The following is a 27,696-nucleotide window of genomic DNA, read 5'->3' as shown; positions in this document are numbered from 1 at the left end:
GATGTGACATATAAGTAGTTCAGTGAGAAAATGCATGTGAGTGTGGTTAAAGTGGTAGGCATGGGACAGATACCAATAAACTGCATATAGCTGTTAAAAATGTTGGTACTGTTAAGGTGAAACTACATGCTCTACATGGGAACAATAGGAAAGGACATTCAGGTTGAGCCCTCACTCCTAGAGGCTTCTAGGGGAAATAGTATAAAGCCATTTGAAAAGATAATGCTTGTACACAGGGAATTTCCACAGCATCCTTTTGACAGTCTTAGGGCTAGAGAGATGTCTCAGCAGTTAAGACTGTATACTGTTCCTATAGAGGACTGGAGCTTGGTTCCCAGCATCAGCACATGCAACACTGTCTTCTGTCCCCTGGTAGCACTGTATTTGTATATAAAATTCCCTGACCCACACCCACACATATAATTTAAAAATAAAAATAAATCTTAAAAAGAAAGATGGCCATTGGCCTTTAGACTTGTGAACAGTGTTGGTCATATTAAAGATTATGTGGTTTTTGACATTTGACTGATGGAATTATCAGCATGAGATGGCTATGAATATAGAGATAAAAGTCTTTAATAGAGGGTTTCAATACTGAGACCCTGCAGAAAGCAACATTATTTCCTGTTTACATGCTTTTTTTTTTCTTTCGTACTGTTCACCTCATATATCTAACAGATGAGTCTTTGAGAGGTTGCAGTGTATTTTCAGTTGGTAAATAAATCTCTAAGTCAGAGCAATAACTCAACTCAGATGCTAAAAGTAATGGACAGCCATGAAGTTCAAATGATGATTTTAAAGTAAATATGTTTTGATGTATTGTGAAAGACAGTGCACATGTATTCAATTTTACTTTAGATTCTGTGTCAAATATATGTACTCAGAGGCCTCTGACCTCATCAGGAGACCTCCAGGTTAATATAGTCCACACTCTGTCTCTAACCATTCAAGGGGGAGTAGAGAATGATTTGTTCTCCGTTTCAAGCTGTTCTTAACATCTTCCTTCCTGTGTTCATTCTTGGGACCACAGCCTACACCAGGACCTCCTGTCTTACATTTTGGTACAGTAAGTGGACAGCCTACATCAATACTACCAGAGAACATGGTCTGAGGTTTGTCACCAGAATTAATGTCATTGTTTTGCTACCACTCCGATAGAGTGCCTCTAACTGAACAAGCCTGTTTCTGATGCTGCCAGGGTTGTGTTCACACAGGTCCAGGGACAGAATACACACAATGACCTGATAGCACAGTCCATTACATCATCATTATACTTCCAGGGTGGTCTATACCAAAGCTTCAGGTAACTATTTACTTTGAAGTTCACTGTAACCAGATGTCCCTTACTGAAGTAAGAGGTGACGTATGCTGCCTGCTTTCCTCTGGAGCTGAAGAACTATTCTTTTCTCAGGTGATCTTGATCGACCACTTTCCCCATTTGTTTTGCCCTCCACTCCTGGAGTTGCAGATTCTGTAGCTAAAATGTACCATTTTCCAGTGTACTCCAGTTATGAATAAATAATTAATTTTCTGGAAACTCAGAACTGATTCATAGATCTTGAGGTTCTTTTGGTTATTTTGGTCTAATAAACTGACACTTCATTCATTAGAAATAACATTGAGGACAAAATTGGAATGTGAAGATGTTCTCACAGTATTATGTGATAGTTAAGGTTATTTGAACATGAGGCACACGGTATCTAAAAGATAAACACGCACAAGATATAAAAAAATTCTCATATAACTACAGAGTGGTGGAGAGCAATTTCTTTAAACTAGTTTTTTTTCCATTACAGATTGAAATAGCCCTTCCACCTGAATTTAGAGCTACAGTTTTTAAATCTCATGTGCATCTTGCTTGATATTTGTTAAAATCAATGTCTAATAATGTGAAAGTTTTTATAGTTCCATGTGCCAAAAAAGAGGTGACAGAATTATGAAGGTTAAAGATGAGATGCTCATCACAGAAAAGCAATCTTATCTCATTCACTAATAATACTAATGGGTACGTTTCTGGTATTTTCCTCATGGAAGACAATATTTCCATCAGTCTCATTATGCATATAACAACTCAAATCACCCCTAAGATCTAAGTGGTATGATTATGAAGCATAGCACTGGGGAGATGTGAACATGGCCAGCCAACCAAAGTGATCACTTAAACACAGGAGGGCTGTCCCTGGAGACTATCTAGCCACAGCAACTCCCAGACCAATACACGCTATGGCAGGGTATGGGCTCATTGCACAGTGGTGCATATGAGAGTGATGGATAGTGGGACAAGTGCACAGGGCTAAAGGTGAAGGAATGACTCTGCAGTAGCCCTGAGTTCTGCACCATGGGCCTATTTATAACCAATACAGTGTGCCGTGGCTCTGGAATTTGGTGTTAGCCACAAGTATTTTCAATGCAAGATTCATTTTCTATTATTCTATTGTCTTGTGGGTCAGAAAGTATTATTTCCTGATTGGTCCATTATATGTGATCTGGGAACAAAGAACACGTCTCATAGATCTTCTGATTCCTGTAATGCCCAACACAGCATCTCACAATAGCTATGTTAAAACCCTATAACCATTGATCAATTAAATAATTATACAGTGTCAGATAATGGATAATATGTTAGAAAGAATAATTCAATGGCCAAAAATAATAAAGTCTTAGAAGTTTGGGGGATTGCCTTAGGACCTTGAAAGACTCAATGTCTTCTTAGGATATAATGCATATTTCAGAGACAGTGGCAACAAAGACAAAGAATAATTTTTTAAATGTGATCTAGAAAAATTTCCTCTTGATTTTCCGCTAAATGTACAAAAGTCACATGTAAAATGCGACAGAGCATGAGTTGTATGAGATGAGGTGAACACTGGAAAAAACCTTTAAATTAAATCTTTTATAAAACTAATTTTGGTAAAATGAATTATGCTTGATCTACTCAAAAGAATAGAAGCCAGGCTGCCCTGAACTATTAAATGTTAATAACTTGGATAAATTAATAAATGGTAATTCCAAAGGACTAAAGTTGGTGAGATATCTTCTTATTTCTCTGAATATTTAATTTGTCTCAGAGCTCCAGTTTTTACAAAGGAACATCTTTAACATTCAGGATGTGTTCTTTCTAATTTCTCTATTGTGACACGGTCTACATCCTCTGTCTGAGAAGCTCCGCATGTCAGCTGTGAAGATGTTTGGATCATAACAAAGCAAAGATATATGCTTATGAGAGACAGTTGTATCCCTAAGCAGTCCGATGTTAGCCTGGTCTTCAAACCTACCAGACAGTGCCAGGTGTATGGCACAGTATCAAACTATCCACACAGTATTGGGTTTCCTAAAATGTGATACCTGAAGATTTTCAAAGGGAACCAATCCTACCTCGTCTCTCTCCTGTCTGTTCCACAGCAAAATACCCACAGTTCAAGTTGGGTAATTAGAAGGCAACCTCCTTTCTTTACAAATTTTCTGAGTTCATATAATGAACTATTGAAAAAAATAAGTTCACAAATGTACTCATGTTCCTATTCAATATTATCAATGAAATTATCACTAAACTGTGATCAATAGCACAGAAAGATCTTGACAGAAGGCAGAACACTTTAAGTTTAGGCAAGATGATGTTGAGAACTATAAGGATATGCAGAAAATAATATTATGTACGAGGTTAGCAGTAGTTCAAATTGAATGTGGAAAGGTGTCTTCATAACTACTTAATACAGCTGTATTGTGCATAAATTACAAGTATTTGTATAAATATGCAGGCAGCATGTGCGTATACACTGCATGTGTAACATGCGTGCAATGTTTATATATATACACATACACAATACTAGCACAAGCTGTTTGCCTCTACTCAATGAGTGGAGGGTGAAACGTGGTAAATGCAAGTGATTTTTGCAACCATCTATGTCACATTTCTCAGAGAAGAATTAAATCTAGAATTTTAATATTTGTTCTTCTACTTATTCTACCACCATAAATAATTTAAATATTTTTCATGTATTTGAACATTTATTACTTATAGACAGAATGTATTTTATTTGCAATTTTTGTTTGTACTGGTATTCCAAAGTATGATGGTACAACACATATGAAGTCCTATATTCTCTGTTATTGATACAATTACTTCTACATATAATGTCCTTTTGCACATTTCCAAGTTCTCAAACATGAGGAAGAGTTCTAAGGCATAGGCATTTAAGACACATTTAACAACTCATGGTCACTCCCATTTTCTTTGTTTCTTCCAGAGTTAGCACAGAACTGCATAGTTTCCATATTAAGTACGTTTATCCTTGGTGTTATGGAATAAATATGCCACTAAGATAAAAGAAAGATGAAGTCACAAACCCACAGAGTTCACTCAGTTTACTATGGCAGAAAAAATGAGGAGAGCATGGAGTGCCAGGAAGACAGCACACATTCAGGAGTTCTGTGATCAGCTTCTGTGCAGTGCCAAGAGTTGCACTGGATGACCACAGGCAACAGAGAGCACTGTGCTGCTGAAACCAGGGCTGTGATGGCTCCTGGATGGGAACTTACCCTGTCAAGAGCTGCTTTCTCAAGTTCATTTTTGGCTACAGCTAACTTTTGTTCCAGTTCGGTGAGCTGTTGGGCCTGTAACAAGGAAGAAAGGCAGCACATTTCAGTAAACCCTATAATATACTCTGCACATTTTTCCTCTACTGAAAAAGAATAAAGGAAAAAGGATGTAGCCTGTTAGTTAAATTTAAAATTTAGATTAAAAATACAAAGTTACATAGTCATTTGATGTATGCAGAGAACTGTATGATCTGAATGAACAAGGACTAAAATCTCATGGGTCACAACACCTTGTAAAGACTAACTCAAACTTGCTTATATTTGTTAGTCCTCTTATCAGATGTTTCTAGTCCTTAGGGACTGAACTGAATCTCCACAACTTCCTGTGTTGATACCCAACTGTGTATTTGATTTTTAATTTTTTATTTGGTGATAGAACAATTGAGAATATAATAAGGTTTAAGGTGCTCTCTCTTTATAAAATATAAATATCAAATACTCAATATGAAAGTACCATCATCAAATAAACAGAACAGTAAATGTAGTCTCCAAACACTGAATCAAGGAGAACCTGAAAATGATAGTCTAGCCTTGAGGGCTATGCAGACATGGTTCATATGAGCTACCCAGCCTTCAAAATGTTGTTGTGGTATTCCAGTAAGACTAAAAAAAAGCAATGCTTGACCTTCTTCTTTTTAAGGTTTTACTCTATGTCTCTGTATACTAGCATGTCTCTTCATTTCTTCAAATGTCAAACCAGGGCTCCTCAGTGAAAGTAACACTGACTTGATATTTGAAAGACGTATATTCCACAAAAACACCAACTTAACAGCCATGACATGTATGCAGAGGACTGGTGAGTGGGAGCTCGTGGGTCTCTGACTCTTTTGCCTGCTCTTGGAACTGTTTTTGGGTTGCCTTGTCCAGTCTTGATACAAGGGCTTTTGCGTTTTCTTATTGTATCTTGTTTTGTCATATTTGGTTGTTGTCTTTTGGAAGCCTTCTCTTTTCTGAAGGGAAAAAGAGGGGAGGGGAGTGGATCTGGGAGAAAGAGGAGGTGCAGGTGGGGAACTGGAAAGAGTGGAGGGAGGGGATGTACTATATGAGAAAAAAATCTATTTTCAATAAAAGAAAAAAGGAAGATGTATATTCTAATCTTGCCTTAGCTCTGTGATCTTGGACAACAATTTTCAGTCATAAACCATCACTGAATGAAGAACATGAAGCTTGGCGAAGCTCATTACCAACAAACACATAGCATTTGTACCACTTCAGTTTTAATTCTCTGAGTGTATTCCTTCAGGTTTATTTTGATTTATATTAAGAGCAAGAAAAATTAAATACATTTATTTCATGTTGTGTTAGTAGTGCTGCACTCTTATTCTCTATTGGGATTAATTCAACCATTTCCTAATATAAACAATAGTGACCTTGTAACACATAGGAAACATGAGTTGTGTGCACTGATTTTATATAGAGAAAAAAAATGTCAAAGACAAATGTTTGCCTATCTGTATTTGTATAATGGGAGTTAGTGACAGCTGTTACTAAGAAAATGAGGTTAAAAGAGGAAATGGGGAACATAGGGATGTACATTAATTACTTCTTCTCATGGCTCCTGTTCCTGGGCTGGAGAAATGGCTTGGTGGTGAGGACTTATGATAGTCAGGGCACTTAGCCAGAGAGTAAACTGGTTAATAAAGTTAACTTTATAAAGTTTGCTTGAGAAAACATAATTCATTCTGAATTAAAATATGATGCCACCTCAGAAAAAAACAGTATTGATTTCAGAGGAGCTTTCATTTTCAGTTAATCATTAGCTAATACTTGTGACACGATTAATTATTTTCCAAGTCTGAAGCAAATAAGAGTGGAAAAAAAGAAAGAATCATGCACAATTAAAATTGCCTTATGAAACTTAAATAGCAAAATCAGAGTTGAGTGTTAGCAACAACTGACGGAGGGAGGACATCTCAGTGTGCCTGAGAGAGTCACTTGGACAGCAGCAACCAAGCCATCCATTTTCTCACAGGTACCCTTCACTAGGAGCTGCAAAACAGCTGGTGGGAGAAACCTCTTATTTCCTGGATGAGGCCTGTGTGTGTGTGTGTGTGTGTGTGTGTGTGTGTGTGTGTGTGTGTGCAGCAAAAATAACTATAGACATGAAGACAGGATGGGGCCTGGGAGGAGTTGGAGAAGTGACAGAAACGGGTTGTAAATGAGACAAATGGAGTGTATTCATGTATGAGATGCTCAAATAAAGAAAAGGAAACAATGGTTTGGGGGTCAAAGTTAGTATCATTTCTTAATTCACTATTCTAAAACTACAACTTCAAATCCCCCATAGAACTCTGACGCTCTGGCTGTCAGCATGCCTGGGAATAAGACTTTTCCCTAAGAATTCTCATTGCTGCTTTTCTTCTTTCTTTCCTTTTCCTTTTTGTTTTTTCTTACTTTTTGTTTTAAGAACTCACCTTCACATCAGCTACACAATAAAGAATAATAGCAGTTTTGTGTTCAATGCAGAAACTGATTTTCCTTCTAAGAGCACAAAGGTTCAGCTATGCACAAATGGACACATTTTATTTGAACTTTCATGCAACTATTTTATAAAATATTTGCACCTGACTAAATCTATGTGGGTTTAATCCATCATACATTGATACATAAGTCTATGTTTCTGAAAATCTTGTAGATAAGATTATTTCTATTCACTCTCTAAACTTTCCTCCAGGTAAGAGTAGTCTTGGTTCTGTCTTCTAAAAAAGGCTTCTCTGAAGTGTACACAATGTAAAAATATTTAGATAGTTTATGATTTACTTCCTCTGGAAAGAAAAATAATTTTAACATTGAAGATCATAAAGTCTTAAACACAAATTAAGCATGTTAGATTTAGGATAACCTGTGTGATGATATGTAGGGTGTGTGGTATGTAAAGGCCAGATTTGGGGAGCAAATCCAAAAGAGGTACTGATATAGGGGGCATAACTTTCATCCTCTTGTCTGGTATGGCCTGTAAAATTGCTTGAACAATTCTGATAGCCAGTTGTTGGTGCCAAGATCCTCATCAATAAAAGTGAAAGAGACACAAAGCGTTCAGAGGTGTCCATGGTAAATCTTTAATAAATATTATAATCCTACATAGTAAATCTTTTTTGTTGATTATTGTAGAATATTATTTTAAGATGTGTTACATTTGTTTAATGACTCAAAGATGTGTTGCATTCTTTTATGCTGCATTTGTTTAACTGTGTGAAGCTGTGTTACTGTGCCTGTCTAAAGCACCTGATTGGTCTAATAAAGAACTGAAGGGCCAATAGCTTGGCAGGAAAGTGTAGGCAGGGCTGGCAAGCAGATAGAATAAATGGGAGGAGAAATCTGAGAGGATCTAGCGGGGAGAGAGGGAGGAGGACTCCAGGGCCCACCCAACCAGCTACACAGCAGGCTATGGAGTAAGAAGTAAAGAAAGGTATATAGGATAAAGAGAAGAACCTAGAGCCAAAGGTAGATAGGATAATTTAAGAAAACCTGGCTAGAAACAACCCAAGCTAAGGCCAGGCATTCATAAGAAAGAATAAGCCTCTGTGTGTGATTTATTTGGGAACTGGATGGTGGGTCCCTAAAGAGCAAAAAAGTAAAAAACAGTCAACAACAGTTGGTTTGTTTTCTGGAGCCAAGAAAATGATATCTAAGACTGTATTTAATCTTAAACAAAAGATAAAATCTAGCATAAATTGTGTGTGAGTTTTCACATCATGAGTGTGTGAATGTGTTTGTATTTTGTGTATGTATTTGTGTAGTGTGTATGTTTTTGTGTTCTTTGTGTGTGTGTGTGGTTTCCTACACAACAACACAGAAACAGTGCAGAAATGCTAAGGCTGAAGTTTCTCTTAGGGCATGAACAACAGCAACTAACCTACCACATTCTGTAGAATTAACTAAAATATAAGTTAATGGCATGAAACTTACAATCTGACTCATAAACTAATACCATTTTGCTCTGAACCTTGGACCATCAGAGTTGGTGGTACTACACAAGTTAACTCAAGGAAAAACACAGTATGATGTTTGTTTCCTCTTTTAAAAATGAGGAAAGCTGAGAGAGATTAATGAAATATCTTGCTTAATATCACACAGTTATAGAATTTGAATACAAACATTTTGAATTTGAATATGTGCATCCTGGATCTACAGCTGTACTCATAATCACTGAAGATGTTCATGTATAGAATCCACAATAAATTATGTGCATATATTCAATGGTACATGCTCAAAAATTACTGATATGCTATGTAATTTAAAATGTTTCAAGAAAAATTGAAGACTGGGGAATGTTATATGATTATACTTTATTTTCTCAGAGGGAGAATGATGAGCCCATACAAGATACAGTTTTTAAGATTTCTTAAAGAAAGTATTGGTTGTTTATTTATGTGTATGTGTGTGTGCCAGCTTGGGTTTGTTCAACATGAGTGAGTAAATGTCTCAAGAAGCCAGAAGAGGGTATTAGATACCCTGAAACTGAAGCTGAAGGCAGCTTTGAGCCAACAAATCTAGACTGGACTGGACTCAGACACTGAGTCTGTGTGTTCTGGAAGAGGAATAAGTGCTTTCAGCTGCTGAACCACTGCTCCAGTCCCAAGGGATACTCTTAATCGCCAAGTAGGAGCTAGATAGATTGATTAAAGGATACCGTTGTGTTTTATGCAAATTACCTTCACCATTGGCATAAACACATCCCTTGGCCATTAGTCTTAAATTCCTATTTGATGATGATTCTGCGGACACAAGCACACCACACTGCGTCGCCTCGTCTCCTTCATCTCTAAGTCACATTTACCACACAGTTACACAGTAGACATAATCACTGATGTCATTCTGCTGTTTAACCCCACTCCAACAAAAGTGCATTTTAATTGCCAATATTAAGTAACTGTGGCCATCAGGTTATCTGATGTATTGTCTGCTCTTTTCAATATTAATAACTTGGAACATGTCTGAGAGAGTTAGGCAATACATGTATGAAACAAAATGGGCTCCCCAAATCACACACAGATGCACTTTAGCATTACAGCTGGGTATAAGAACCATTAAAGTAAATTTAACAGACCAATTTGTAAAATTCAAGAAGCCATTCCTTTATGAAGTATGTTTACACGTACAATTTTCAACTTCAATATTTTTTTGTAAATTGAATTTATTTTCCTTATGCAAAAGTTAATAGCATCTGGTCAGCATGGCCTCTTAAATGATACTTGAATCAATCTTTATGGCCCCGAAATTTTTTCTCTTAACTCCCTGGCCTGAGGAAGAAACTCTGTTTTATAGTTATTTATTTTATATGATATCTCAAAACTCAATTCTAAAGACGAGGATATAATATATTATTTGTTTTGTTTTATTAGGCTTATTCTATATTCAGGCTACCCCCAAATTCACTATGTAGTTCAGGCTAGGCTCAAATTCACAGCAACTTTCTTTTCTCAGATTCCCAAATGTTGGTATTATAGTAATGAACTATCACAACTGCTTTGACATACAATTTTTTTCTTTTTTTATTAAGGAATATTTTCTTTATTTTGCATACCAATCACAGATCCCCCTCTCCTCCGTCCTCCCCAGCCCACCTCCATTTCCTCCTCTGACAAGTCAAGGTCTTCCATGGGGAGTTTGCAGAACCTAGTACATTCAGTAGAGGCAGGTTCAAGCCCCTCCCCCTGCATCAAGACTGTACAAGGTGTCCCAACATAGGTAGTGGGGTCCAAAAAGTTAATTCATGCACCAGGGATGGATCCTGATCCTACTGCCAGAGGACCCCTTAAGCAGATCAAGCTACACAACTGTGTCTCATATGCAGAAGGTCTAGTCTAGTCCCATGGAGACTCCACAGCTGTTGGTCTAAAGTTCATGAGTTCCCACTAGTTTGGTTTGGTTGTCTCTGCATGTTTCCCCATCATGATCTTGATGCCCCTTGTTCATAAAACCCCTCTTCATTGTCTTTGACTGGACTTCTGGAGCTCGGCCTGGTGCTTGGCTGTGCATCTCTGCATCTGCTTCCATCAGTTACTGGATGAAGGCTCTATGATGACAGCTAGGGTATTCACCAATCTGATTACTGGGGTAAGTTAGTTCAGATACCCTCTCTACTATTGCTAGTAGTCTAAGCTGGGGTCATCCTGTGGAACCCTGAGAACCTTTCCAGCACCCAGCTTCTCCCCATCCCTATGACATCTCCCTCCATCATGGTATCTCCCTCACTGCTCCACCACTCCATCCCTGCTCTGACCATCCCATTCCCTCATGTTCTCATCCCCCATTCCCCCACCCTCCATTGCCACTGCCACCCCCTTCCCCCACAGTTTACTCATAGAGATCTCATCTATTTCCCCTTTCCAGGGCAATCCATATGTCCCTCTTAGGGTCCTCCTTGTTAACTAGCTTCTCTGGAGGTGTGGATTGTGGTCTGGTTATCCTTTGCTTTACATCTAGTATCCACTTAAGAGTGAGTACATACCATGTTTGTCCTTTTGAGTCTGGATTACCTCACTCAGGATGATGTTTTCTAGTTCCATCCACTTGCCTGCAAATTTCATGAAGTCCTTTTTGTTTTTTTACTGCTTAGTAGTACTCCATTATGTATATGTACCACATTTTCTTAATCCATCCTTCAGTTAAGGGGCATCTAGGTTGTTTCAAGGTTCTGGCTATTATAAATAATACTGCTATGAACATAGTTGAGCATACATCCTTGTGGTGTGACTGAGCATTCCTTGAGTATATGCCCAAGAGTAGTATAGTTGGGTCTTGAAGTAGATTGATTCCCAATTTTCTGAAAAACCACCATACTGATTTCCAAAAGTGGCTTTACAAGTTTGCACTCCCACCAACAGTGGAGGAGTGTTCCCTTTGCTCCACATCCTCTCCAACATAAGCTGTTATCAGTGTTTTTGATCTTAGCTATTCTGACAGGAGTAAGATTTTATCGCAGAGTCATTTTGATATGCATTTCCCTGATGAATAAGGATGTGGAGCAATTCCTTAAACGTCTTTCAGCCATTTGAGATTCTTCTGTTGAGAATTCTCTGTGTAGCTCTGTAGCCCATTTTTTAATTGGGTTGTTTACTATTTTGATGTCTAGTTTCTTGAACTCTATATATTTTGGAAATCAGCCCTCTGTCAGATGTGGGGTTGGTGAAGATCTTTTCCCATTCTGTAGGCTGTCATTTTGTTTTATTTACTATGCCCTTTGCCTTACAGAAGCTGCTCAGTTTCACGAGGTCCCATTTATTAATTGTTGCTCTCAGTGTCTGTGCTACTGGTGTTATATTTAGGAAATGTTCTCCTGTGCCAATGCGTTCAAGACTACTTCCTACTTTTCTTCTATCAGGTTCTGAGTAACTGGATTTATGTTGAGGTCTTTAATCCACTTGGACTTGAGTTTTGTTCATGATGATAGAGATGGATCTATTTGCAATATTGTACATGTTAACATCCAGTTATGCCAGCACCATTTGTTGAAGATGCTTTTTTTTCCATTTATAGTTTTGGCTTCTTTGTCAAAAATTAGGTGTTCATAGGTGTGTGGGTTAATGTCAGGGTCTTCAATTTGATTCCATTGTTCCATATGTTATTTATGCCAATACCAAGCTATTTTTTATTACTATAGTACTATAGTAGAGCTTGAGGTCAGGGATGGAGATAACTTCAGAGGTTGCTTTATTGTATAGAATTGTTTTAGCTATCCTGGTGTTTTTGTTTTTCCATATGAATTTGAGTATTGTTCTTTCCAGGTCTATGAAGAACTGTGTTGAGATTTTGATGGGGATTGCATTGAATCTATAGATTGCTTTTGGTAAGATAGCCATTTTTACTATGTTAATCCTACCTATCTGTGAGCATGGGTGATCTTTCCATTTTTTTATATCTTCAATTTCTTTCTTCAAAGACTTAAAATTCTTGTCATACAGGTCTTTCCTTTGCTTAGTTAGAGTTACTCCAAGGTATTTTATATTATTTGTGGCTATTGTAAAGGGTGATGTTTCTCTGATTTCTTTCTCAATCTGTTTATCATACTTATATATAGGAAAGCTACTGATTTTTTTTTGAGTTAACATTGTATCCTTCCACATCACTGAAGGTGTTTTTCAGATGTAGGAGTTCCCTGGTAGAATTTTTGGGGTCACTTATGTATACTATCATATCGTCTGCAAATAGTGAAAGTTTGACTTCTTCCTTTCCAAGTTGTATCCTCTTAATCTCCTTTTGTTGTCTTATTGCTCTAGCTAGCACTTCAAGAACTATATTGAATAGATGTGGGGAGAGTGGAGAGCCTTGTCTTGTTCCTGATTTTAGTGGAATTGTATTGAGTTTCTCTCCATTTAATTTGATGTTGGCTGTTGGCTTGCTGTAAATTGCCTTTATTATGTTTAGGTGTGTTCCCTGTATTCTGGATCTCTCCAAATCCTTTATCATGATGTGGTGTTGGATTTTGTCAAAGGCCTTTTCAGCACCTAATGAAATGATCATGTGTTTTTTTTTCTTTCAGTTTGTTTATATGATGTATTACATTGACAGACTTTTGTATGTTTAACAAACCTTGCATCTCTGAGATGAAGCCTACTTGATTGTAGCTGGAGTTTTTCTCTTCAGGTCCCACCAAGCCCTGGCAGTCCTGTAGTCCACTTATAAAATAAACATACAGACCCTTATATTATTTAAACTGCTTGGCCATTAGCTCAGGCCTACCATTTTCTAGTTCTTACTCTTATACTCAGCCCATTTCTATATGTCGCCATGTATTCTGTAGCTTTACCTATTGTCTTTACATGATGCTCCCTTGATGGCAGACTGGCGTCTCCCCCTCTCTGCCTTCCTGTTCTCTCAATTCTCCCCTCTGCTAGTCCCGCCTATACTTCCTTCCTGGGTACTGGCCAATCAATGCTTTATTTATCAATCAATAATCCACAGCACTAGATCATAATTTTTTTGATGTGTCCTGGAGTCTGTTTTCTAATATATTATTGAGGATTTTTGCATCAATGTTCATGAGGGAGATTGATTGTCTGTAATTCTCTTTCTTTGTTGCATCTTTGTATGGTTTGGGTATCAGGATAACTAGCCTCATAAAGAGACTATGGTTCCTTCTGTACCTCATTAAAAAAAGTAATGTTCTTTCTTTTTCTATTGTGTGGAACAATTTGAAGAGTATTGGTATGAGCTCTTCTTTGTAATTCTGGTGGAATTTTTCACTGAAACCATTTGGTCCTGGGCTTTTTTTAGTTGGGAGACTTTTAATGACTGTTTCTATTTCCTTTGGGGTTAGGGTATATTTAAATTGTTTATCTGGTCTTGATTTAATTTTGGTATGTGGTACCTATCCAGATGTGGTACCTATGCAGAAAATTGTCCAATTTTGTGGAGTACAGGTCTTTAAAGTATGACCTGAAGATTCTCTGGATTTCCTTGTTGTCTGTTGTTATGTCTCCCTTTTCATTTCTGATTTTGTTAATTTGAATGTTCTCTCTCTGCCTTCTGGTTAGTTTGGACAAAGGCTTGTCTATCTTGTTTATTTTCTGAAAGAACCAACTCTTTGTTTCATTGATTCTTTGAATTGTTCTCTTTATTTCCATTTTATTGATTTCAGCCCTCAATTTGATTATTTCCTGTTATCTATTTCTCCTGGGTGAGTTTGCTTCTTTTTGTTCTAGAGCTTTTAGGTGTGCTGTTAAGTCACTATAGTGTGAGATTTCTCCATCTTCTTTATGTGGTCATTTAGTGGTATGAGTTTTCCGCTGAGCACTGCTTTCATAGTGTTCCACAAGTTTGGGTATGTTGTGCATTCATTTTCATTGAATTTTCGGAAGTCTTTAATTTCTTTCTTTATTTCTTCCTTGACCTATTGGTGAGTCAGATGAGCATTTTTCAGTTTCCATAGGATTGTAGGTTGTGGGATATGATATATGATTTCTTTTTTTTTTTTTTTTTTTTTGGTTTTTCGAGACAGGGTTTCTCTATGTAGCTTTGCGCCTTTCCTAGAACTCACTTCGTAGCCCAGGCTGGCCTCGAACTCACAGAGATCTGCCTGCCTTTGCCTCCCAAGTGCTGGGATTAAAGGCATGTGCCACCACCACCCGGCCGGGATATGATTTCTTAAAGGAATCACTCAACCCCTGCTCTCTGATCAACTGTTGTGATTATGTTAAAACCTTTAATTAAGAGGTAGGATATGTCCTGATGTGTAAGCAGTGGTCAATAGAAGCTGTTGGGTAAGCGTGTGTAGATGAGTTGGATAGAGAGTGGTAAGTAGGTAAAGGTAGACAAGTAGATGTTGAAGAATAACCAGTGAACAAACAGATAGTGATAACAGGTGTTGTTTGCATTTTAGGTGGCCTTTTAATAATAAAACCCAGAGCCAGATATCAGGGTAAAAGCTGAAAGGTCAGAGAAGCAGAACAGAAGCTACTACTTCTTACCTCTATGAAATCCTCAGGCTAAAGAGAGTGAATTCCTGTTTCCTCACACCTTAAATACCTTTCTCTGCCCAGACCTCACTTCCTGGGATTAAAGGCTTGTGTTTCCCAATACTGGGATTAAAGGTGTGTGCCACCACTGCCTGGCTCTGTTTCCTGTGTGGCCTTGTACTCACAGAGATTCAGATGGGTCTCTGCCTCCAGAGTGATAGGATTAAGGGTGTGTGCCACCACTGCCTGACCTCTTTGTCTAATCTAGTGACTGGCTCTGTCTTCTGATCCTCAGACAATTTTATTAGGGTATATAATATATCACTACAAACAGGTGCTGATGGATAGGTAGTAATGGGTAGGTACTAATGGGTTGATGCTGGTGAACAGATAATTTTAGACAAATACTTATGCATAGTTCCAGTTAGGCAGGTATGGATAGATAGGTGTTGGTGGATAGGTGTTGGTGCATAAATAGTAGTAGACAGTTACAGATGAATTGGCAGAGGTGGTTATAAACTGATGCTGGTTAGAAAGGTAAGGGTGGATAAGTATTTGTAGATGGTTTTTTGTGAGCAGATGCTGATGTGCAGGGGCTGGTGGATAGGTACTGCTGAAGAGCTGTTGGTAGATAAATACTCATATATAGGTGCTGGCCAGTACTACAATTCAGAACTTCTCTCTCTCTCTCTCTCTCTCTCTCTCTCTCTCTCTCTCTCTCTCTCTCTCTCTCTCTTCTCTCTCTCTCTCTTCTCTCTTTTCCTCCCTCCCTCAACTAAATGAAGACAAAGTGTATCTTTTCCTCTCTGTAGTGCAGTATGAATGTTTATGTCTTATTTTAAAAACTTAAATATTCACTGTTTCTTGAACAAAAGGTAACAGCATGAAATGATTACTCTCATGGAAAAAAGCAAAACAAAAACTAATAACTAATTTAGGGTAAGTTAACCAGAGACTTGGAAATTTTTGTATTCAAACAAAGCCTTTAATCAACTCCTATATTTTAAGTTAGCAAGAAGAAAGCAATCTCCTTAAATTAAAAAACCTTATATTCAAAGTATATGTTGTTCATTTATGTTACTGAAAAAATGTTCAAATAATATTCTTCTATATATGCCAGAGCAAGCAGTACTATAATAGTCTTCCTCCCACAAACAGCTATGAGTCAGCAGTGCCTGGCTGGATATGGGTCCTAGAAACATGGAATGTCCTCTAAGTGTATCTGTCTTCTAACTGGGGACCATTTCCTGACCAGAGTCTCAAGAGCTGAGATTCAAGGGGCTCATATTTATGTAACAATGCTAAAACATGTCCTCAATAGTTCTGTGTTCATCACTGGAATTGTAAATTTGTTGTTGACATACTGAGACAATATAATTAGACTGGTGATTTATTTGTGCATCAGAACTCAGTCTTTGCTGGTATAATTTGCAGCAGTTTGCTATGCTGTGAGAAAAAGAGTATTTGGGCTTAGATGAATTCTTGATCTTTTAGTCTACCTTATAGTTCATTGAATGAAGCAATCTTTCATGAACCCGCGGGTTTTCATGTGAATCTGTCTTTCTGTGTCAAATCATGGGAAACTCCTTGCATTCCACCTTGACTATTTAGTTCCTAAATCTCCCTCATTCATAGATGAAAAGCTAGTTTCAGGCTGGCTTGAAGGCTGGAGAGATGGAGCTGTAGTTAAGAGCTTGTACTGCTCTTGCAGAGATCCCAAGTTCGGTTCTCAGCACTCACATTAAATGACATGTAACCAACTAAAACTCCACCAACAGGAGATTTAACAGCATCTTCTGGACTCTGGGGGTCCCTGCTCTTTCATGTGCTCAAACATACACACCTACACACACACACACACACACACACAATTAGACATTAAAAATATTTTTTAAAAAGGAAATATCATAGATATCCTTTACTGGACTACAAATATATTTTTAGCATTCTTATAATATTCTTCAAGAGACTTATATATTTTTCTTCCTATTTCTCATACTATTAGACTATTCAAAATATAAAATGATTTGCTAAAGAATAGAGATAATGCAAAAAATATATAACTTTGTCCTGGGTGTAAGAAAGTCCTAAGGGTTACCTAATAGACAGGATTTTTAGCAGTTAAACAGTTTCTAATCAGCATCCTGGTGAATGCTCACTTTGAAGCTGGCTTGCCACACTCCCATAGATTCAGCCAGGAGAAAGACAATGAGCCCAATTCCATTTGGACAGTTTAGAGCTCACATTTTGAGCCTGAGGAAGATTAGCGTGATGTTGGCAACTCACATTTGCAGTCTCTCATGGCATTGTATCAAGGGTGCCACATGACAGACAGCACAAGCAGCAGGTCTTACTGCCAGTGTGAATCAAACTCTAAACTATTACCAAATAATGCCATAGTCTGCAGCTGTACTCATAGGCAGAGGGGAAGTAAAATGGGAAAAGTTCAGTACTTTAATATACAAGAAATGTTTCCATGGTAGCTTTCTAATAATACTACCTACCCTTATAAATTTTATGGAAGTGTAAGCAACACTCCATCTAGACTTGAGATAAAGAACAGGTGAACTTCACCAAACTGATCCACATAGGTATTTCCAAGTTAGCAGGGCAACACAACCAAGCCAATGGGACAAAGGTGATTGCGTTTATTGGTGAGTGACAACTATGTGCCAAGAAGATGTACAGCATTTCAGTGTATGGATGGAAACAAATAAATTGACTGTTCACCAACAAATATGAAAATGTCCCAATATTTGAACAATTTACATGGCTATCTTAATACAGACTGGTTTAATTCCATCCCACTTACTGTAATTATCATCATCTGTTTATATACTTGATAGCTTTTTGCCTCACAGCACTAAAGGAGTATTATGGACAACTGAGACTTGTATTTATTTTGTGGATCATTGAATCAATAACTTTCAGAATAGTGCTGAGTACCCAGGGCATGTTTAGTAAACATTTCATCAATGGGAGAGCAGGCAAGTAAACATGATATTAACCAAAATGCTGAACTAGGAACATGTCTCTCACTTTCTGACAACTAAGTTAAACCTCCTTTGCTACTGAGCGACAAGACTGATGAGCATTCAATATGTACTTGTACATAAACATCCTGAAGAAGTAGACCCCCTCCTTTCTCTAACAGTTACTAGACAAGAGCTGTGTCGAAGTAATAGTTACAAGGATTGATGGCTTGTTCACATTAATGACTAGCATATTATCCTAACAGACACAACTCACAATGTTTTATAGATTTCAGGACTAAATAAGTTGGGTTATGTCTAAAAGGTGCTTTATTCCTTATATGATAACAATAAGCTGAATGTCAAGATCATCTCTATTTTTGCAAATCTTTTTGCCATCAGGAGAATGCATTTAGCAAATTGTTTATGTCCTGCACAGAGCAGTAGTTATACTAGATGCTTTTCCTAACCACTCTTTCAACATTTCTACTTAACAATTTAATTTTCTGAAAGCAACATATACTAAATAAAGCCTCTGTCCACACACCAGTGTATCAAATTCTTTTTTTTTTTTTTTTTGGTTGTTCGAGACAGGGTTTCTCTGTGTAGCTTTGCACCTTTCCTGGAACTCGCTTTGGAGACCAGGCTGGCCTCGAACTCACAGAGATCCGCCTGCCTCTGCCTCCCGAGTGCTGGGATTAAAGGCGTGCGCCACCACCGCCCGGCATAGTGTATCAAATTCTTACTCTTCTCAATATGCATTTTTCTTCAAAATTCATCTTTATGGTTGTTAGCAGAGAAAAAAACCAACAACAAGCCACAGAGTTCACTTTGGTTTGGATTCTTTCATGACTATCTCAAAGTGAGACCAATAGAAGCAAAATGTGATTGAATTGCTTACAGCAGCTATACCAACCAAGGGGAAGGAGGCCCTAGACCATGAGAATGGAGAGGGTGAGTCGTGGAGGTTTTCCTGTTATAACAATGCCACCTTTTATGTAGTTGTATATAACATAATTTTCTTTTTTTCTTTTCTTTTTATTAAGAAATTTTCTGTTCATTTTACATACCGACCACAGATCCCCTCCCCCTCCCCCTCTCACCTCCCCAGACTTCCTCCCAATCCCAACCTCCATTCCCACCTTCTCCAAGGCAAGGCCTCTTGTGGGCAGTCAGCAGAGCTTGATACACTCAGTTGAGGCAGAACTTCTAATTTTTATAAACACTAAATATTAATTGGTGAGTACAATTTAAATTGTAAGAAATTAACAAATACATAGCAGTTAAATATAAGGGCATCTAGGGCTTAGAGGTCAGCTACAGATTTTTTCCCCCACATTGCTATATGCGAAAATAAAACAAAACAAAAAAAAATGGTGTGGATATAGCCAGTTATGCGTATTAGGTCACATTTGCCTTGGTTGTGATAGTGTTTATAGAATTTTGCAGAAATTGGAAAACCCACGGAGAATGTGGGAAGCATCATTCAAACCACTTCAGGTTGATCCTAAATATATGAACCAATTATTTCTTATAGGCCAGTGAATATGCAAATTGTGAGAGTTAAACATGTTCCCAACAAGGAGATCCAGTCTGCTAAGCATCTGTGCTTTGCAGGAGGGTGGTTCCTGGGTGGGTGTGGCAGCTGCTATGAAAAAGTCTTCTGTCAAGTTCCGATTGGGATCTTATTACATTTACTGTGGCACAAAAAGATGAAGAGTCTCTTTTTACCCTCATGAAAAGTAACTTCCAAATTGTAGGACTGGATTGAAAAGGCTGCTCAAATATTTTCTGAGGTCTAGTAATAGGAATTTTATTTTTATAGTTTAAGTGTGTTTTAGTTGAGCTAATTGGGTTAATGACTAAAGCTACAACAAAAGATACAATATAATTGGAGCCTAGGCAGAACTCTACAAAGAACAATCACAAACTTCGTTGAGGCATTTACCCAATCTTAATGGCTTAGACTTAATTAAATGCTCATTATTAGAGCTATCAGAAAGAAGAACGAAACAGTATAAAAGTCTTGGCATATCCCTACCCTTTCCCCATTTGCTTGACTTAAGAATAAAGAAAGGGTCCTTATTTTCCAAGGCTTTGGCTTTTCTTCTCCAACACGGAATAATATCATCAAAGGAATTTGCAGAATACTGCATATGTGCAAAAATGTGGGCTGCATGGAGGAATTGACCTCTTCAATCATTCCAAAATGTGACACATGTTGTCAGCACTTAGGAAAGGAGGAAAGACAACCTCGCTAAGATCTTTATAGCTCACAGACGCAAGATCTCACTAGTGTGTGGCACATGGTGCCCTCGCACCTCATCTGGAAGCCTTTCCCTAATTAAGACACACCTGTGCAAAGGCAGTAAACTAGTGAGCATTTTATTGGTTTTATGCCAGTATGTTGCTGATGCTGCTACACTGCGATCCAAATCAGTTAGTGCCAGGGGACATGAACTCTACTCTGTCCCTCCTGGACCAACAAAAGATACTTGAATACAAGCCAGAGTTCACTTGAGGTAGTTTGTGAAATTGCCATAGAAAACAAGGAAAAGAGATTTTCTTTCCCCAAACTTGGTATCAATCCCAGGACCTCTAGCATGCTAGGTAAATGCCACCGAGCTACCCTCACAATCCCTCAGAAAGATTCTTGTTGAAGTCTCCATTAATGGATTTTTTTTTCACAGCTGTAGGAACTTAGGAAGATAATTAACTTAATCCTTCATGAAATTTCCTTCTTAATAAAATAGTATTAAATATTTAGCTGCATGAAAGATTTGTCCTTGGGCTTATATGTGATAACAAAAAAAAAATTCTGAAAGAAAAAAGGAAAGAAAAATTTCCATATACATTGTTTTCTCTCTATATAACTTAAAAATTCATTCATTTTTGCCTTTGAGACAATTATTTGAAAATTACCACTGTAATTTTGTTTTGGTTTTAGCAAAATTGGCTTTTTGTACCTCGATTCATTATCTTGATTGCTTCTACAATGGCAAAAAGAACTTGATTTCTATTAGTTTGTCTCATATGGCACCAGTTCCCTGTCAGGGATGTTGTAGGCCTCAGGCTGTGCCCAGGAGGGGCCATGTGCTTCCTTTGCTCTGCTACAGTTGGCATCGCCTTTAATCTAGTTGGTCAGGCTTAGTATGTGGTGATCTTGGTCTAATCCAAGAAACTGACAATTAATTCATTAATAGTGCATCTCTTTTAAATGGTACTTTATTTCTGAGTATGGGGGAACGCTTTGTAATGATTGCCTTTAATGTCTTTTACTTCTCCCTTATTCATCTATTGATCAATTCAGCTGCTAGTTAGTACAATCATCATGATTCTTTATACTCATAAACCATCTGCCTTATCATCCCACATTTTCTTACCTGCCCTCATATACATCCAGTTAGGTGACTCTTAATTCATCCTTGGCTGCTCAGACCAGTAAAGCTAGTGAAAACATTGCATTGCACATTAAGTGGACAGATCTTACATTATTAAAGAAAGCTATCTCAAGTTGGACAGAGTAGGCATGCTACTATTATCCCAGTTCTTGGGAGGAAAATTGGAAGTTTGGGGTAGTGATCTGGCAATATGAGACCCTCTTTAAAAAACAACAACAAAAATCTCTATCTCAACAAAATCAGTTTCAAAAGTTTATACTAATTAGTCACATGAACAATGCCTGTGAAGACATTTCATGGCAAGGAAACAAACCTCGGGGAGAGCTAAGATGGGGAACAGAAAGCTACAAGAAAGTGAGACCTCGTTTCCAATGTTTAATGTTATAATAACGAAGAGTTTGAAGGTAGTTCCTGGGCAGCCTAAGAAGCTACATAGAGCCTGGCAGCATTTGTGTAAGAACTGCACAGGCAGACCAGTACTAAGTGGTCTGCTTTCAAATTTAAACAAAAGGTTGTTCCATTCACAGTGTGGCAGACACTTGGGATCCCTGTAAGTGCTTGGAGAGATTGGGGTGGGTCCGAGCTAACCAAAGAGGACCATGTAGAAAAGCATTCTAAGGAAAGGTTCTAACTTTTCTGAATTTCTAAATAAATGTGCACCACGTTGGCAGCATCTCTCGGATCTTACTGTAGGCTTGTGAGTTCCAGAATAAGTATGCTCATCGGCTTCATTCCTTCCAGCTTCCCCATTATGGAAACAGTGGGGAGGAGTGAGGAGAGATGCATTTTGACAGCCAATTGTGCTTCTAATCTCTAGAGCTGGCAAATAGGAGCCTATTCAGGAATACATTGCTCTTGCCAGTGGCATCTGGCAATTAATGCTGAAATGTGGCTTCCAGCTTGCAAAGAACTGAGGATTTCTCTGCACGGATTTAAAGAGAATTGGCACTGCTCACAGTTTGCTACTACACTGTACTGAAATCAACTGTGTATAAATGCAGTTAGAAATAGCGTGCACGAAGGCTAATTCTATCCATATTAACCTTCACACAAGTTCGGGGAAAATTTAGTAAGGAGTAAAGTTAAAGCTACAACCCTGAGTAAAAAACAAAACAAAACAAAACTACAAACAAACAGCCTCCTCCAAACCAAACCAAAATAAACAACAGCAGCAACAAATCAAACAAAACACAATACCTGGCCAATGCAAACTTTCAGTTTCAGTTCCAAGTCCCAGCCTTTGTCAAATGTCACTGAGGCCTATACATTTTTTGCGAAGTGGACACTCCTGATGTCCTCTGATGCCCTGGGACCACAGACTATGCTACTCCATCTACTCCAAAAGCACCTTCCCCAATTCCTTTACCCAGAAAACACTTTCCCCAATTCCTTTACCCAGATAATGACTTCTTACTCTAAGTGAAGGGCAAACTTGTTTTTCTTAATAATATTACGGAAAGGTTCCAATCATACCACCACCACCCTGACATCCCCAGGGGTGGTAGCAGCTTTTCCACCTGTTCTACTATGAACTCCTTATCATCCCACACTGCTGTGGCTAGGTAAATTGGAATAGATGAGTATTCGCTTGACTTCATTAAGTAATCCAACAGAGAGAAGGAACTGGCATTCATATGCCTATGGTGGAATGCAGAGACATGGAGCTGGGAGGACAGAGGCATACAGAATGTAACATGTCTTCCTCCAGGAGAACAGGCACAGTCAGAAAAGATGAAGCTGGGATATAACAGATGGACGAGAGAAGAGGTGTATTGTTATTATGCATTTGAGGTTTTTTTTCTGGGTATCCAGAAGTGTAAACAGGAGTGTAAACCTCCCTAATTTTGAAGCTAAAACTAACAGTTTATCTGCTTTGATCAAATTGCTCAGTCAGGGGTGAAATCAGAAATTTTGAAAATCATAAATCTGAATCAAAATCAGATTTTTGAATTTTCTTTTTATATTTCATATTCGAAGTACTTATGTATTGTACATAGCTTCAGAGACAAAGCCTCAGCACTGAACTCTACTCAAAGTGACACAAGCTCTGATTTGTGGCCCAGGAGTTATATGGCATGGGAGGTGAGGACTGGTCAGGATGTGTGTCTGCTGTGCTCTTCTCATGCAGCTCTCACTTTACTCGGAAACAACTAGATTTTAACAAAGAAAATTAATCTGAGCGATTTGCTCACACTTGATACGATGTTTAGATCTCTGCCAATTACTTTTCTAAACCTCTCAAACATCTGTAAGAAGACATAGGGGTGAGGCCCTGTGAGCATAGGCTTTCCCAGTAACAAAAGGAACAATAACATTAAGAAACATTAAAAAACTTGACTTCACAAAAAATTAAACATTTTTAACTTTGAAAATCATATTTAAGACAAAGGAGACATAAATACATGGAGAAAACGTCTGGGTGTCTGGCATTGAAATTGTACCTGAAACATATATCATACAAAAATAAGATATGTTTAAAGGGATAAAACACTTCATCATTCACAAAGTTGATACTCAAACAGAATAGAAAAGTGTTCACCATCATTAATCTTATTAATAAAATGAAGTTGTAAAATATGCTCATTACTATGAACACAAAAGAAAGGCAAACACTTAAAATGACTAGCCAAATTATCAGTACAGAACTAAGAATTATATGTAAATTTTTACTCAGTAAAGCTAATTTTAATACATATGTGTCTGAATATATATATATATATATATATATATATATATATGTATATATATATTGTGTGTGTGTGTGTGTGTGTGTGTGTGTGTGTGTGTTGGGGACACAGTCTTTGTGGCAGGTTAATAGAACATGGAGTAGAGATAATGGCACTCTGAGTATAGGAAAGAATTCAGGGCCTATGGAGAAGAATGGGACACTGAGATGAAGCCATCCACAAACTAAGAATAGGCAGCCGAATTAATAAAACACCAGCAATTTCCAGAATTTAAAATCCTGAATCATGACTGAACACTGGCAGAATTCAGTTTTATCTGGCACATGAAATACTCACACCAAATGTAAGATTAAGCTGTAGGCCTTATGTACATCCTATTTCACAAATGAGTCTGTCAGATACGCTAAGCCTGTAGGCTGAAGATGATGCCCCAATGTGCAGAGAAGCCTTGGGTGACTGTCCAGGCAGCTGGCTGTTTCTGTCAACTCACAGTTTTTTGGAAGTCGCTTGTTTGCACTTCCTGTTTTACTAGGTAATATTTCCTGATTGGGTTTCTGAGGGAGTTGAAGATTAGGTAGTTGTAGTAACAATTTTCCTTGCTAAGAAATTCAGAAAAGAGGTGTTAAGTGTATAAGTTTGAAAGACATCGTAAGACAGTTTTCTGTTGGTAATATAAGTTAGAATAGAAAGTGAATTAGCAACATTTTGGATGCACCAAAATAGGACAGATAATGGAATATTTTCTTTGAGTTTGTCAGTGCAAATGGACTAGACATTGTTGATGTACTTATTGATTATATATATTGTATATAGTTATTGTACTTATTGTATATAGTTTTTTCTTATATTACAATTTTTTAATTTTTATTAGACAAAAAAGGGGAAATGTGATATTTTATTTGTGCTGAAATAAAATATCAAGTAGGGTCTCTGTGTGTTCAAGGCCACACTAGGGAACAGAGCCAAGCATGGTGACACACACCTTTAATCCCAGTATCAACCATAGAGACCTGGAGGTCTGTAGAGACAGACAGAAAGTGACAGAGCTGTGTAGGAAGAGGAAGTGATGTAGCTGGGCTAAGATAGACAATGAGAGGGCAGAATAGCAAGGCAATAAAGACATGGGTAAGACAGGAAGTAACTCGCATTTTGTAAGCTGCAGAGCTGGTGAGGTAAGGTTGGCTGGTGGCTATTCCTATTTCTCTGATCTCTAAGGCTTTCACCCCTATATTTGGCTCTGTGTTTTTTATTTAATAAGACCATCTAGAAATTCGTCTACAGGTCTATACTCTTCTGAAACAGAAGATCCTCTGGTAAAATGCTATATTCAAATTATATCTTTAGACATGGCCTGTACCCAGTCCAATGCCTAAAATACTGAATGTTCTTGAGAAACACTGATTGAGTAGATTGATTTCATATTGCTCCATTTGATAAATTCATATATGTGGACTAGTTTCATAATTTGCACTTAGCTTGTTGTTCATATATTTCTCTTTGAACAGACTAAGCTCCAAAACCTCTAAACAAAAATTATATAATGTACTTAAAATTCCACATGACAATGCTATCAGATTTTGAAAATTATTCTCATTTTAAAATAGTTAAGTCCAAAAATAGGTATTAAAGAAAGCTTGCTACTTTTGTGATACACACACACACACACACACACACACACACACACACACACACTTGTTAGAGCTATAAGTACATTACACTGACAGCCAGCACCAATGTGTCAGAATGTCTCCACAGATAGATGCTGAAAGGAAATTAGCTTTTCCTATTTCCCTGATGCAGTGAGAGGGTTCATATGCCCTGTATGTATGTCTATGGATTAGATGTTTTCCCTCCCATCAAAACACAGGAGTAACACAGTTTTATCTCCCTATGCCTAATAATGCAAGGAAAAAGGAGGGAAATGTGTCTATTTTATCTGCAGGTATTAAATAAAACAAAAGCGAAAGTAAACTGCAAGAAGTACAGGGACAGCTTGCATTTATTTAATGACTGTTAGGTTCATTTATTGTTTCTGTACTATGACAGCAATTTCAGAAAAATTAAAGTGAAATTACACAATTCCCTCAACAAGAAAAAAAAATCCAAGGTTGAACCTAAACTCCAGAATAGTGGATTGCTGACATTATGAAAAAAATAAAGTAAAAGTTCTAATTTTTGCAAGCAATAAGAGCTAATGCTCACTCTGCTTTACGTGCTAGACAGGAGGAGTTGATAATTTAGTTATATTTATTCATTATATTCTTAACGTAACTGTTTGATGGAAAGGCTACCATTACTCCCTTTTTGTAGATGAGAACACAAAGCTTGACTGGTGTTCAAATCCATACCACAACTAACAAGATATTACACATGTGAGGGTGATCATGAGTACCTGATTCTAAACACTGAGCTGTCATGGTTCCTTTACAGGTCAATGATGAAGAGATTAACCCAACTCTAAGTGAAGTGCAAGCTTGGAAGCCACCTAAGGCAAGTAAGAAAGCTCCTGGATATCTCCCATGTAATGGCTATTCTTGGTTGTCAACTTTACATCTGGAACTAACTAGAACCCAAGCAGATGGGTACACCTGTGAAGGATTTTTCTTAATTAAATCATTGGAAGTGGGAAGACCCACCTTTAATCTGGATCTTTTGAAGTGGGAATAACCAGCTAATTAAAACTACAGATTGATATCTTTAATTTTATTTAAGAACAAAGATTAAGATATGGGCCACACTTTGTGGTGCCAGCTTATATAAAGTACATGGAAGAAGAAAGCTTACTCTTTCTTTGCCTGCTTACCCTCACTATTGCTGACAAGTTCATTCCTTCACTGGTATTAGAACCTCCTTCTTCAGGATTCTAATGTACACTGGTTACCAGCTGAAGATTCAGCCTTGTGGACTGAACAACTACTGGATTCTTGGACTATCTATTGGTAGAAAGTCATTATTGGACTAACTGGACCACAGCCTGTAAGATATTCTAATAAATCCCACCATATAATATATATGTATATATATATATATATATATATATATATATATGTGAATTACTGAGAAATACTACACAACTATTAGAATGCACAATGCTCTGTTCCTCTAGAGAACCTTGACTAATACACCCTATTACTCAGGTTATTTTTTTCTTTCTTTAACAGTCAAGTATTTAATTTAAATGAGAAAAGTTTCATACTCCATTGAGTAGCAATAAAATCTCCATCCTCATTAAATTTCTTATTAGAAAGAAATAGGAAAATATTAGATTATGAGGTGTTTTATTCTATTTTATGGGTACAATGCTTCTATACTATTAGTTGTCTTTTCTCTCTTCCTTTGTCTCATGCACATCCTAATGTCAAAGACTTTTAGTTAGCACGTTCCTCTGCTCAGTCACTAATCTTGCCTTTGTATTGTGTATTCTGAAGATCCTCTATTCTGGATATTTTAATATATAATGAGTTATTGTGAAATACCATGACTTAGTGTGCTGTGAGCACTAGAATTTAATCTTCCCTCCTCAGCACAGTAACTCCCTCTCTGGGGATAGATGCAGAAGTGGAGTTTCTGGGAATATGAAGTGCTAGTTTAAAGTTTTTATTTATTTGTTTTCATTTTGATTCTGATTATTTTCTTT

The 27,696-nt window shown here is 37.5% G+C and overlaps 1 protein-coding gene across 4 annotated transcripts in view; it reads right to left on the bottom strand.

Moving 5' to 3' along the window:
* Luzp2 (leucine zipper protein 2) overlaps window positions 1-27,696 on the bottom strand; it is a 352,103-nt gene that overhangs the window by 44,819 nt on the left and 279,588 nt on the right. For all 4 annotated transcript variants that reach the window (XM_028892603.2, XM_028892602.2, XM_028892601.2 and 1 more), the window contains exon 8: window positions 4,540-4,614. In XM_028892603.2, the coding sequence (XP_028748436.1) occupies window positions 4,540-4,614 (75 nt within the window). The remainder of the gene's footprint in view (window positions 1-4,539; window positions 4,615-27,696) is intronic.

This window comes from Peromyscus leucopus, chromosome 1 (genome assembly GCF_004664715.2).
Source record: "Peromyscus leucopus breed LL Stock chromosome 1, UCI_PerLeu_2.1, whole genome shotgun sequence".
Taxonomy (NCBI): domain Eukaryota; kingdom Metazoa; phylum Chordata; class Mammalia; order Rodentia; family Cricetidae; genus Peromyscus; species Peromyscus leucopus.
The sequence above is the reverse complement of the archived record's forward strand: the minus strand, read 5'-3'. Positions and strand labels throughout refer to the sequence as shown.